At 44.4% G+C, this 14,055-nt stretch overlaps 1 protein-coding gene across 2 annotated transcripts; it reads left to right on the top strand.

Annotated features, from left to right (window-relative positions):
• The first annotated feature begins 1,054 nt into the window (after positions 1-1,054).
• On the top strand, positions 1,055-11,874 carry etv5a (ETS variant transcription factor 5a). Of its 2 annotated transcripts, none has more exons than XM_063497827.1 (13): positions 1,055-1,193; positions 2,745-2,885; positions 3,067-3,160; positions 3,247-3,294; positions 3,586-3,636; positions 5,248-5,371; positions 5,464-5,766; positions 5,872-6,182; positions 8,498-8,560; positions 8,909-8,977; positions 9,195-9,364; positions 9,451-9,552; positions 9,909-11,874. In XM_063497827.1, the coding sequence occupies exons 2-13, from the start codon at positions 2,838-2,840 to the stop codon at positions 10,137-10,139; spliced, it is 1,614 nt and encodes a 537-aa protein (XP_063353897.1). In that variant the 5' UTR covers positions 1,055-1,193; positions 2,745-2,837; the 3' UTR covers positions 10,140-11,874. The 2 variants fall into 2 exon arrangements, with proteins under 2 accessions (XP_063353897.1, XP_063353895.1); XM_063497825.1 differs by having other exon boundaries at positions 9,451-9,558.
• Positions 11,875-14,055: the final 2,181 nt, after the last annotated feature.

Here is a 14,055-nt window from a genome sequence, read left to right as displayed (position 1 = left end):
AAAATTATTATTAATTAGTAATTATAAATGATAATAGCAAAGACTTTTCTTTTTCCTTTTAGGACAGAAACGGAAATGACGGGGAACAGAGTGGTTGTGAGGGGTAAATGTTTGTATGTTGCTAATAGGATAAGATTTTTCAGAAAGACAAGCTTTGTAACCAAAAAATACTTAAAATGTAAAAAAATAAATACACAATATTAATAACAAGAAGCTACAGGATGCAACAGAGTTACAAACTAAATGCTGAGAAAGTATTTGTCTATATAGGCCGTGTGGTCATCAAAGCTTCTTGCACCAGTTACATTTTACACAAGCATGTTTTGCCTATTTCAGCTGCACTTAACTTCAGCGCTCTGACGGTGCTGCACATTTGCATTGCCAAATGGTTATTGAGATTGATATATAATATGTAAATAATGCTGCTGATCCTATTTTTTGTGAGATAATTCTGTAGGTTTACCAGACGCAAACTATACACACAGTGTCATGCGCGCACACAGTCATGGTGCAACAGTGTTGCAGCTTTTCATTTCATTTTTAATATTCATTCGCTGCCATGAAACATTTTCTTATTCATTATCCATATTAATCTTCTGTCATTTGCGTCATTCTCCTGAAAGACTAATCTGTTACATTACTACGGTGTTAAATTTAACTTTAAATGCTCTGTGTCTCAAATAGCACAGTTAATATCCAATTTGTTCTATCATTATATAGCACAGGAAAAAGTCAGCGTGACGCTGACGTCGCTCCCGCAGCCTCTGTGTAGGTTTCGATTTTTGTATATTTCCACTGCAGCTGGCCCTTTAACAAACACCTCTTGGCATTGATGGTTGAAAAACTGTGAATGAAATCCAGCCATTCATAAAAATAGGCCACCGCTGCGCTGTGATTGGCCAAGCCGAGCTTCATGTATAAGTCATGACTCCGGAGAAACCATTGGCTCTTTACTTAACGGACAGATTAATTTCACCAATCAGCGTGCGTCTCTGCGTGCCGCTCGAGCCTCGGGGAGAATCGACCGGGCCATTAAAGAAAAAAAGCTCAGTCAAGTTTTGCGAGTCGAAGGGGACACATCAGTCTGTCTGTACGCAGGCGAATACAGGATTCTCGACACGCTGTTTCTTATTTGTGGATATTTTATCTTATTGTTTCGATAAAGAGGACGTATATATATATAGACAAACAAGGTAGGCTACAATTTTTATTTTGGCAAAAAAAACAAACAAACTTGCTTTTGCGAATCCCTCGTATGGCTACATGTTTTTCTAATGCTCTTTTTAGACTACGAACGAGCGCAACGCCATCTTAACCATTTTATATCTACTTATATCCGAGTGAAATAGAGTCGCTGTGTGTGTTGTTTTAACCCAGCATGTGTTGGATTTGACCCCTGGCTTATCTGCGTGGATGTTAGCTTTGGCTTATCAGCACGCTCAGGCGACTGTTTGTGATTTTTATGAATGGACTGGCCGCTTTTTTTTTCCACACGGATCGAGTTTCACACCATTGAGAAAAACAAGGGAGGGCTTGGTGGGTGGGGGAAGGGCGGGTAGGAGGCGGCAGCAGGGGGGTGTCGGGTGATCGTAGCCCCCCAGTCCCCGGCCAAGGCTGAAGTGCAAAAAGTTTTCCAAAAGATGTTTTCTTCTGTTAGGGAAAGGTCTGGAATGCGCCGTATGAGAGTTTAAGTTTTTTCAGTTCTGCTAAAGCTGCTTAACTTTGTCTGGTTTTGGTGTGTTTATGTCGCACATCGTATTTCACATTTCAGAGCACCAGCGTTGTGCCAAAACCTACTGCGGTATGCCGCTGTACTTAACGATGGTAATAAACGCTGTATGTATTAATTTCGACACAGCGCGCTTACTATAAAGACAAAGAAATAGCTAAGTATACTGTCTGAATAAAAGTATTTGAAACGCCTGCTTCGTGCGTACAACTAAATTCTCACTTCGTCTAACAAATCAGTGTGAATGCGGAGGCAAAATGGAGAAAACAAATGCGCCAACTTCAACTTAAAGTTGAACAAAAGTCAAACGTGACATGCTGTACAGTGAGTTCTAATGTTAAAAGTAGTATCTGTGCTGGGCGCCTGTAATTATTGCCCAGCAGCTATCCTTTTATTCGTCATCCATTAACGGGAGATAAGAGGAGTGAGTCATGTCTGTGTGCCGAGGGAGAACAGAGGGCAGCGCTCCTGCCCAGTGTTATTGTTTAAAGGGAACTAGTGTCACTAACTGGATGATACTGGACGCAGGGGAGCGAGGAGCTCTGCTTCTGCCAATTGGAACACCACCATTGTCACCCAACAATAGTTCCAAGCTTCTGTAAGACACTAATCAGCTCTGTGACTGGCCCATTTTCCTATCTCATTCGGGAAGCTTTGAGATTTAAAGCATGCCACAGACATCTCTCCAAGTCTTTTACTCAAGATCTCCAAGCTGATTATAGTGGAAAGTAGTGCCCACAGATGGCCAATGAGTGTGGCTTATATAACCATGTTACATGTGTTCTTTAATGATTGTGTTTACATTGGGCCTCTGTGGTTCAAAGAGCTGTTTTGTAGTTCAGATAAAGGGCACAAGAATATGGTGCAACTACATGTATACATTCCTGTGAGATGAAGTCAGAGCTCAGAAATGACAACAAGGTGTACCGGATTGTAAAACTTGACCGTAACAGTCGGTGCTTCTGAGAACAGGGCTAGCCGAGCAGGTTTGTGACACATGCTGTTTGTTTTCCAGTGACCCAGAAAGTCGCTCGACGCTGTCGCTTTAAAGCGAATACCTCCCCCTCCCCTTAATTTTGTGAGCCCCCACCCAATCGACGCAGATAACATGGACGGATTCTATGACCAGCAAGTCCCATTTATGGTCCCACCCAGTGTAAGTGGACACACACAGCCTCATCACACATCACACTTTCAAACATTATCTTTACATCATGATTGGACCCCACCCCCGCCACACGCACCTGCCTTGATAGTAGATCATCTGCATTGTCCATCGCCTATCTTCTGATGCTGCGTGACATTTCGCATTTCTTTGTGTCTGTCCTCTCCAACAGCACAAATCCCATGTGGAGGAAGCAGCTCACAGCAGGCCTCTAAACGATAGGAAAAGGAGATTTATTGACACGGAACTCGCCCAGGACACGGAAGGTAACAGCGTTGGTGTCGATCAGCATTTCGAGATAGAAGCTACTGTACTTTATGATTAATATCTTTTTTCTTTTTCTTTTTTTAAGAACTCTTCCAAGACCTCAGTCAGCTCCAGGAGATCTGGATCGCAGAAGGTTTGTTCTCCATGTGTTTTTGCTCAGAAACCCTCAATTCTTCTGGTAAAAGTTACATCAGTAGAGTCATGTGTTATGTGCCACTTTGTTTCTAAATGGTTAACAGAATGAAATTGGTAAAGTTATCATCATCAAAGATTAACTGTTTCCGAGTTAACCTTCAGAGCAAAGTACTACTTGTGCAAACTGCTGACTAAGACCCTTTTTTCATGTTTTTTGGAGAGTAGCACATGTACTGTGTGATGTGTGTATTCTTCTAAAACATGCTACATTTTTCCTGTGCTTTTACAGCCCAGGTGCCTGATGACGAACAGTTTGTCCCAGATTTCCAGTCAGATAACTGTGAGTACCTGATATTTGTTGTTTATCTCCGAGTCCTACTGTTGTCGACATAGTCTTGTATTCGTCGTGGCTCTAACTAGTGCGCCTGGGCAAACCTGTGCGCAGAGTCCTGCAGCGGTGGCACTTCAGGCTTAAAAGCCCAACTGAAACCGCAATGTTTGCGTCTTAAAGATCTGTCTTATTCCTCCTACTGTCTTTTTTCCCCTCTTGCTGGTTCATGTCTCTGTCTTTTGTCAGAACGTCTTCACTAACATCGCTCTTTGTCTTCAAAAACACAGCTCTGGGAAAAGCTGCTCTCTCTCCTCCCTCCCTCTCTCCCGCTCCTCCATTTTGAGTTTAATCAGCCGATTGGCATGGGGCATCACATGAGCCAAGCTCCTAATCTGATTTCACACTTTCCCGCACTCAGGCCCTGCTGCTGAAGTGGGCTAGATTCCAGTGGATAGAGCTGCCTGTTACAGTCCTGCTCTCCACAAATCATGTCTTTCAAACTGTTTTCATAGGTCATTTTAAAGCTGCAGAGGACGGAGATAGTGTATATATGTCCAAGTGGGGTACCCCCTCCCCCGCCCGTTCTCCTATCTCTGAGTTTATGTTTTGGTCCAGCGCGTAGGAGGTGTAGACAGGGTGTGGTTAATGTCTCTTTGTCAGGGCTGCCTTTCTCAGTTTTGGCCTCTGTGGTCCACCAGCCGGTGGAGAAAATGGAGGTCGATGCATTGATGAGTTTTCGTAGAAGGCTCCATCCAGTGTTGTAAGCGCTGTAAAATGCCGCTGTGACGTAGTCTTTGACCTTGTGCTGTCAGTATGCCGTGTGTGTGAGAGAGAGAGGGGCACTTGCTGTTGTTGCCAGGCTGCAGCTTGTTCTCTCGCACAAGTTCAGCGAAACCAGCCTTCCCAAAGTCGGCAGGACATCACACGGTGAGCCGCTCCTTCGCTTGCTCAAGCCTGACCTACTTCTGCTTTGGTCCGCAGTGAGAAAAGATGCATAATCTCCCCATTAGTTACTTTTCTCTGTGTGAGGAGTCTAACTTGAGCCATTAGGTTTCAGAGTGCACTCGGGGGAGCTCACGTGCCCATTGTTATCTCCACACAGGTCCATCAGCACGCCGAGTGATTTATTTGGCTTGTGCTCCCCTGTGCCTGGGGATCTAGTTTCTGCCTGGCTATTATGTGGCGCCCCGGAAACGGCGGCCGATCGGCAGAAAGCTGCAGCTAGTGTCTAATGGTTACAGCACAGGAGAATGAAAATCATTCACAGCCATTACATTACAGCTCCACTGATTCATCAGTATTGGTATTGACAGCCGTAATGGAAATCAGACGAGAGGTTTGATAGCTTTTGTGTGTACAGCGCAGTTAGTATCATGCTACCTAGTGATGGTGGATAGATGGTTGTTTTCAGTCAAACGTCATTAGGGCAGATGATAAATAGCTGCTAAGTGGCTCTGTCAGTCGGGGGAATACAGACATTGTCCATGCATCCATTTATCCCTCACTTCCAAATCTGGTTAAGAGAACTGCTGCACTTATGCTTATGGCTTCAATTAGGTCATATCTGGAGTTTATCTAATGCACTCAGTCGTGTTCCTTGTCTCTGTGTCTCCTGTCTAGTGATGTTTCATGGCCCGCCACCAGCCAAGATCAAACGAGAGCTGACTCCTTCCAAAGAGCTTTCTCCTTGTCACCAGGACAGGAGTCCCATGCCCTACGGAGAGAAGTGCCTTTATAGCTACAGGTATGTTGTGTCACAACGTTCCACATCCCTCTCTAAATGAAGGATTTCTAGCCAGTTTTATGTTGACCTCCGTCCCTTCTCTTGATCCCCAGTGCCTGCGACAGGAAGCCCACTCCCGGGTTCAAGCCACTAACTCCCCCCTCCACACCAGTCTCTCCTTGTGGCCCCACCAGCACAGCAGTAACCCACCCACTGAGTGAACAGACCCCCCCTCTGCACTCCCATGTAGCTAACCCAACCCCAGGCGCTCGTCCAGTGCACATCCAGCAGTCTATAACAGCGAGCACAGCCCCTCCCAACGCGCAGGGCCTTCCAGTCAACAACCACAGCCCGCCCTTTGCCGTGCCCTGTGCCCCTGTCAGCCAGGATGCCAACAGCTTCACACCTGAGCACAGGTGAGCCTCCACAGATGAACTTTGCTGTTGCATTCTGTGATTTTGATTAATTTATTTTTTGCTTTACTTATTACATCGTCTCTCTACTTCTTCTTCCGTGTGTAGATTCCAGAGGCAGATGTCAGAACCATGTTTACTTTTCCCCCCATCTGAGAGTCAAGGGCACCCCCAGTTCTTGCCTCAGCCCCCCAGCAGCAGCTCCAACAGCCTGCCACGCGATGGCCGGCCGCCATACCACAGGCAGATGTCAGAGCCATTGGTGGCTGTGCCTCCCCAGGGTTTCAAGCAGGAGCTCATTGACCCACGATACACAGAGCAGGGTGTCCCCGCCATGGGACCCCCGGGCCCTCCACGTCAGGCAGCTTTCCACCCCATGGCTATCAAACAGGAGCCTAGAGACTTCTGCTTCGATTCCGGTGAGTCAAAGGGCAGCACTTTATAAAATATGTGAAGCGCTCATCACCTTTCCTTGTCGAGTTCTGTGGGTACTTTTCTCTGCGCATCATTTGCAAGCTGTGTGAAAGCAGTTGTTCAGGACTGCAAGTAGGGCCAACTGAGAGCAAGGAATGTGCCTGGCCATGTTTGTTCTGGGCACCAGCACATGCTTGTTAGTTTTAGTATGCAGCAGAGGTCTGGACACGGCTGCTCATTTTAAACACACAATTATCCTCAAAGCCAGAGTCGTGCCAGTAAAGGTGGCTCTTCTAGCTCAACATTAGCTTCCAAGGGAGGGAGAGAAATAAGTGGGTCACTCAACCAGGTGCAGAGAACCTTGTCTTCACTGAGCCTACCTGGAAATAATCTGGGCCAGTGCCCAAAACGGACAGCAAAGTTGGCTCTAAGGGCTTTGAAATTGTCAGCTTGAGGCCAAATGATGCCGCTCCTCTTTAAAAAAGTATCGCTACGAGTGAGGGCACAGAGGCTGCTTGCTCACATGGTTTAATTCAAACAAACCAGAGCGACCCCACGCCCACACAGCCAGCTGTTATCCCTGCTCTGTTGCATTAACATCCCTGTTTCCTGAAATTCTGCAACTCTTTATTTATTTTTTTATCTTTACCCCGTCACTCACTTTGTATTCCTTTTCTGTGTGCGGGCACATCACTGGCTGGCTGGACAGTGATGTAATGACAAATCCTCTTAGGTTCTTATAGCCTTTAAATACCTACGTCACAGTCCCCTCATATCTCTAGATGGACGGGACATGTTCATGTTGGGCATATCTACATATAATTTATTCTCTTCTGAGCGTTTGCAGACCATAGAAAGGCTCCGGTCTTTTCGAGAAAGGAGACCAACTCTTTCAATTGCCTTCAACATGCTTTAGAGTCGCTTCTATGTCAAGGATAGATTTTCCTCAGATGAGCTGTGTTCCTCCACTAAACATAAGTAAATATGTAAGTGAATATAGTGTCAGATAGTATTTTGCTGGCTGGTGAGCTAAGCTAGCTAGCTGGTACATTGGTATTGAGCAGTTTGTCTCCTTTGGCACATAATGTTTATCCAGGAGAAAGCTAGTTTTATGTATTGAAGCTCATCAGGCCAAACAAGAATTTGATCACATGAATGTCGAGGGAAAACAGTGGTCAGAAAGGCAAAAGGACATTCAGTGCATGGAGTTATTTTGTTTTTGGGATCAAAATTGAGCTTAGTGCTATTTTCTTCTGAGAAATGTTAGCGAACTCTGGCTTGCCTGTTTGCAAGTAGAAATTAGTGGCTTTCTATGATGGGATAAGTACCTTTTAATATGCCACATTTGGGACTCTCACACAGCAAACTACTGTCTTGAGTGGATAAATTCTGTTAATTAATCCAAACTTTTGAAGTCATCTGGAACCTTAGCTGGTCATGTCCAGATTATTATCAGCCAACTTTACTAGCCTACCACCCCAAGATTTATGCAACTAGCTGGCTATAGTTACATTGCTTGCTAATGTTATGAACAGGAAAATTGCATTTGAGTAGAAATGCTAGTTGACTACAACAGGTACAGGTATCTGGTAGGGGCTGGTTCGTGTCCAGGTCAGTTATACTGATACTTGCATGTGCCCGAGTCTCACGGGTGGACGGTGTCATGCATCACTTTTGACCGATGCTAGCTTGCACACGTTGCAAGCACACCTTCAGTTTACTTAAAGATTATGTATGTTATTAATAACAGCAGCTGCAGAGCTCCTTTAAGAAACACTTGTTTAAGATTGATGTCTGGTTTTCTTATCAGCAAACAGGAGACAGAGCAATGGGGGTTGTGGTGTGGATGGGTAGTACACTCTGCAGAGATGCTGAAAACGGAAGGCAGGCTTTGACCCCTCAGGGGGAGGAACTGGCGTAACTTGATTGTCATTGAGATTTAATACAGCCACCATGGTGCTAATCCTATTTAAAGGCTTGGAGGACATGCAGGGGATGTTGAGTGCGGTGCTGTGTGCTCTGATCTGGGCTTTAGTCCACTCCAATGTGTAAGCAGACTATGCATTTTTCTGCACAGCTGTTGGACCTCTAGATGAACATAGGCCATGTGTGAAGTGGAGCAAAAATACCTTAATACATTAATTTAGCCTGGACAAAATTAATGTAACCAAAACTCTGCTGAAGTACAGCATCAAAGCCGTGTGTCTTTGTGCACAGTGGCCTGAATATATCCATCAGTTGTTAGGTGGATTTTGATGTTTGATGTGAGAACGAGGGTGCTTCTGGTCTAAATTTAGTCTCGTATTTTCTTTGTCTACAGAAGTGCCTAACTGTCAGTCATCGTTCGGGAGAGCTGGAAGCTTCTACCAAAATAACCATGACAGTAAGTTCAGCTTCTTCTCTGCTTTTGAATCGTTTCATATGTGAAGTTTCTTCTCTGTGACCCTCACCCTCACGACTTACTGAGCCACTGAAAGCTCAGCATGAGGTGGAAAGAGCGGTCAGCAGCATTCAAGGGGAAGTGAATCTATCAGTCAATCCAGATGCACATGCACAGTACATTTCTAATATCACCAGGGCCTCAGTGCGCTACATCCATACAAGCAGCTCAGTTCTGTTGCTTTGCATTAAGCTTGGATGTCTGGACTGACCATGGTCACTGGCCTTCATATCAGATCAAAAATATACTCACTCTCATCTGCTGGATTTCTTCTTTTCTCTTCTGTTCCAGGCTTCTCCTTTGACAGAGATGCTCAGCTGTACTTTGATGATACATGCGTGGTTCCTGAAAGATTAGAAGGTAAGGAGAAAAACAAAAGCAGTATTATACGCCCTTAAAGCAGTGGGAATTTTCTACACGCTGCCTGATAAACAAGCGCACTTCACCATCTGGCAGGAATGTCTCACCACACTGTGGCTGTGCTGGAGAACATTACTGATTGAGCCTTTCTCTTTTTTTCCCCCCCTGCTTGCTTTCTCCTTCTGCCTCTTTCAATTCCATCCTCTCCTGCTCACAGGTAAAGTAAAACAGGAGCCTTCAGTCTATCGTGATGGGCCTCCTTACCAGCGCCGCGGCTCCCTGCAGCTCTGGCAGTTCCTGGTCACCTTACTGGACGACCCAGCCAACGGCCACTTCATAGCCTGGACTGGTCGTGGGATGGAATTCAAGCTCATTGAGCCTGAGGAGGTCAGTCCTTGCCTTTGTGCAGCATTACTAACATCCTTTGTGACGTTTGTAATCTACAGTCTTTATTTGTCTCTTGTCGTCTTTAGGTGGCTCGTCGCTGGGGCATCCAAAAGAACAGACCTGCCATGAACTACGACAAGCTGAGCCGCTCACTGCGTTATTACTATGAGAAGGGCATCATGCAGAAGGTAAAGGCACGTTCAGTTTTTTTTTTCTTCCCTCAGCAGCTGCGTGCTAAATGAGGCTAATATAGTGACGTTGATATTTAAATACAACCATGAGCCATCCTCTGATCTTAACCACTGGTAAATAGGCTCTCGTGCGTGTTTGTTTGATGTTGTCTGACTCAGTTTGAATTAGTGCATTAAAATTAACAGATATTTATATTTTAATTTGAAAAACACAGAATAATGGCGAATTAGTTTTTTAAATCAGGTTACTCAGTAGCGCAGAGGTTTTGTACAAAGGTTCTGTGAATAAAATGACACGTTTGTAGATCTAAAGCTCTTTATTTGATCTCAGTGTGTTTTGTCTCGTTGCTCAGGTGGCTGGTGAGCGGTACGTGTACAAGTTTGTGTGTGACCCTGAGGCTCTGTTTTCCATGGCCTTCCCCGACAACCAGAGGCCCAGTCTTAAGGCTGACCCAGACAGCCTGCCGGGGCTCGACGATGACACCGTGCCCCTCACCCACTATGACGAAACTGCTCCCTACCTGCTGGACGGCGGGGAGCAGTGTGTGGCAGGCCTGCCCTTTCCAGATGGTTACGGCTACTAAATGAGCAGTGGGGGTTCCCCAACGCACAAACACACATGTACATGCAAACACTCCCAATAAGTCTGTCGGCGCCCAGTCTTTAGAATCCAGAGCTGGAGCTGCAGAGCTACTTGGATCAACATCCTGGCACTCTGCTCCTTCTTGGTTCCCTCTCCTGCTCGCTGGAAAATATAACTCTGTTGGCTCCTCAGCTGAGAATGAAGGGAGGGGGCGGGAGGGGGCCTGCGAGGCTCCCCTACTTGCACCATCAGAGAACAAGAGAAGAGAGGGTTGTAAAACCAGTGATGGTGAACTGGACTAGGTTACTCAGCAAGATGGGCTGCTGTTGCTGTGGAGACCAAATGAATTGTGGCCACAGGCAGCCAACTTTAGGTGGACTGATAGATCTCCCACCCCTCCTTTTGTAAGAGATTGGAGGAAAAAAAATTGTTACACTTTTGATTTTGTGACAATCTGCTCTTCTTAAAACAATCAGAGAGTATAAACATGACAAATCTAATGAGATATTCTAAACTACTTAATAGTTGCCTTTATTGTCCCCAAGTTATTCATGTCACCACATTTGAACCATGAGATCCGTGAAAGGGCTTTAAATGCATTAAAACGGATTGACAAAACACACAGCATATGTTGAAAACATTTCTGTAGATAGAACAACCTTGTTTGTTTTTGTTTTTGTGCCAGCTGTTTTATAATTCTGTTAAGACTTCAGAGACCCAGAACTCTCAGGTCCTTTCTGGGGCGTTGCTGTATTTCAGGCTAGTCGGTTGGTTGGGCTGCTCTCTCGTGTAAATGTTCTTTAACTGTTCTGCCCGTGTAAGAGATTGTATCCGCTTCCCTTTAAAGACTGCACCCCCACAGTAAGAGCCTACGGTCTATACAGTACACTCCTCATGTCCGTTCATCACTGCTGGGTCTGTATTGCTCAAACTTTAGCATAGAACTCCCATCTCCTTTTTTTCTTTTCTTTTTTAAGCCTAAGAAGTTGTATGATAAATTGTCACATTGCTCATTGTTTTTTGTATTTCTGTCTGGGTGCTTAATGTTTCCTTGGCAGTGTACTAGTTCCTCTGATGCACCAGTATGGCAGGAGCATCAGGATGCTGCATGCAAAAAAAAAAAAAGAAAAGAAAAGAGGTGAAACTTGGACATTTGACACCTCTGCCAATCACAAGCTGTCAGCAGGAGACCTCTGCTTCTCTTTGCATGGTGTAATCCGTTCAAGACTGTGTCCACTAACATATTGCTTTACTGTCATTGGACAAAGAAGATATTTGTGATATTCTCTGCAGTTTTTTGTGTTTATCTGTTTCTGAATGGGGGCAAAGACAAACTTATATAAAGTATATATTTTTGCTATAAGGCTGCGTTTGTTTTGATTTTAATGTATAAGCTGTATAGTTTTGGCTCTAATAGAAGTGTACCTTTTTTTACGAAAACAAAACAAAAAAATCTTTTCTTGTGATGCAACTACTGCGGACTACAACTACTCTTTTTTTTCTGTGTTGGGTTGGAGAAAGGCTGAGATATTATCTTGCCTGTAAAATGTATGCGTATAAAGGCCAGAGTACCAGCAAAGGCCAAAGTGAACACGTGTTATATCACGTAATGCAACTCAGGCACAGGGTTTGTCTGCACTTGTACAGGCTTCAGCTCCCCCTCCTCACAATGTGTTTCTTACACTGCTGGCTTTCTGATAATCTGTACTGGGTACAATAAACAGTCCTTAATGCTTCACTGCCTGCACTTGTGGTGTGTTTCTTCTTTTTTCCCTTCTCCTTCCATCCACCCACTCCTACTCCTACTTGCAATGAGCCAGTCAGCTGACTGGCTGTGGTGGTCTGGCAGTCACTGCTTGACCTGGCTGATGTGTGAGTCACATGCCTCTCCTGACTCTTTCTGCTGCATTTCTTGGTAAATGATTACTTGCTTAATCCAAATGTGCTTTGAGCAATGAAAAAGGAGACAAAGATATACATGCATTTTTTTTCAATGCTTTATTTTAGTTTAAGGCTTTTGAGCATTTTTGATAATCAGTTATTCAATTTGTTAAATATTTAGTCCATTGAGACCTGTGTACAAAAACATACAGTACAACTTGAGAATTCAGACAAGTCTGCATGAAGTTTATTTAATCTGCAGTTTAACCTGTGTCAGCAGTTTAAAGGTCATTCAATTGTCCTGTTTGTGCTAATAAAAATGTATAGGCTGGCTAAATGATGTTCAGATTTTCTTATTCACATTGAAGACAAAATACAATCATCTTTTTCCATTACCTAATTTGAAAAGCCAACTTTATAATGAACACAACTCATTAATGTCATACAGTTACAACAGTAGCATATAAAACTGTATCATCAGAAAGTTTATTTGCTATTGCCCATAATATTGCTTCCTCTACAAAATAGCAAATACTTAATCTTGTTCTCATTCGGCACTTACGTTGAGAATCACCAGTTAACCTAACATCCATGACTCGGGACTGTGGGAGGGAATCAGTCAACATTGGCTGATTGATTCAACCTAGGACCTGGGGTCCTAGACGGCTGTAAGGTCAGGATTGATTAATTGTAAGGTTGGATGTTCAGTCGCTGACTGCTCCAGTCTGCATGACAAATATACAAATATGTAATATATAAAAGATACTAACCCCAAGTTAGTATCTCCATCAGAATCTGGATGTCTGTGAATGTTAGGCAGAGAGCACTTATGAATAGAAAAAAGGGCTTGTGTGAACGGGTAAATGAAGCATGTTGTATTGCATGTTGCACTTTGAGTGTTCATTTGGAAACGCACTACAGTATATAAGAATTACTATTAATTTACCTTCTTACTGTGAGTGTAACTGTGTTACACATTTTTTCAAAGTTACAAATACACTGTCTCTAGATTGGCAGTCTGGGATGGTAGTTTCCATCTTTAAGAAGGGGGTTTGGAGGGTGTGCTCCAGCTACAGGGGATCACACTCTTCAGCGTCCCTGAGAAGGTCTATGTCTCATAATTTTTATAGACAGACTTTCTAGGCATAGCCAGGTGGCAGAAATTTTCCACTTTGGTGGCCTCAGATTTCCATCTCTGCTTTTTGCAGATGATGTGGTTCTATAGGGTTCATCAGGTGGTGGCATCCAAATCACACTGGAGTCATTCACAGCGGCGAGGAATGAGAATCAGCACCTCCAAATCTGAGTGTCCACAGCCAGAAAAGCCAGAAAAAGGTGGCAGGTCCACTCTGGGTCAGGGATGAGATCTGGCCCCAAGTGAAGGAGTTTATGCATCTCAGGGTCTTGTTCACAAGTGAGGGGAGAAGGGAGTGAGAGATTGACAGACTACAGTGATGCGACTGCTGTACCAGTCCATTGTGGTGAACAGAGAGCTGAGCGTAAAAGTGAAGCTGTCTATTTACTGGCCAATCTACGTCCCTACCCTTTGGGTAGTGACTAAACAAATGAGATTGTGATACGAGCGTCAGAAATGAGCTTTCTGCGAAAGGTGACTGGCTTCTCCCTTATACATATGATGAGGGAGGTGAGATGAGGGCTCTGGAGCAGGCAAGGACACGCTGGAGAGATATTATCTCTTGGCTGGTCTGGGAATGTCTATGTATTCCCCAAAATACGATGAAGGAGGTGGCAGGGGAGAGGGTAGTCTGCTTACGCTGCTGCTCCCACCTGGCCTCAGATAAGCAAAAGTAAATAAATGGACGGATGGACAGATGGACAAAAGGATGCCACATCTTTTTATAGAAAATAAACATATAGAGGACTGATTTTAAAGACAGCTTGAAAATCACTGTAAAATTATGCGGCAGGCTAGTCTTAAAAATGGTATTGAGTAGTTTGTGGCCTGCAGGTGCTTGTATGCATGCCTGACAACATTGGTGTACACTCTTAATCTGGAGCTGGGCATCACTGAGCTC

The sequence above is a fragment of the Pelmatolapia mariae genome, linkage group LG16_19 (assembly GCF_036321145.2).
Source record: "Pelmatolapia mariae isolate MD_Pm_ZW linkage group LG16_19, Pm_UMD_F_2, whole genome shotgun sequence".
In the NCBI taxonomy this organism is placed as follows: Eukaryota; Metazoa; Chordata; class Actinopteri; order Cichliformes; family Cichlidae; genus Pelmatolapia; species Pelmatolapia mariae.
This window is presented reverse-complemented; position numbering and strand designations above follow the sequence as displayed.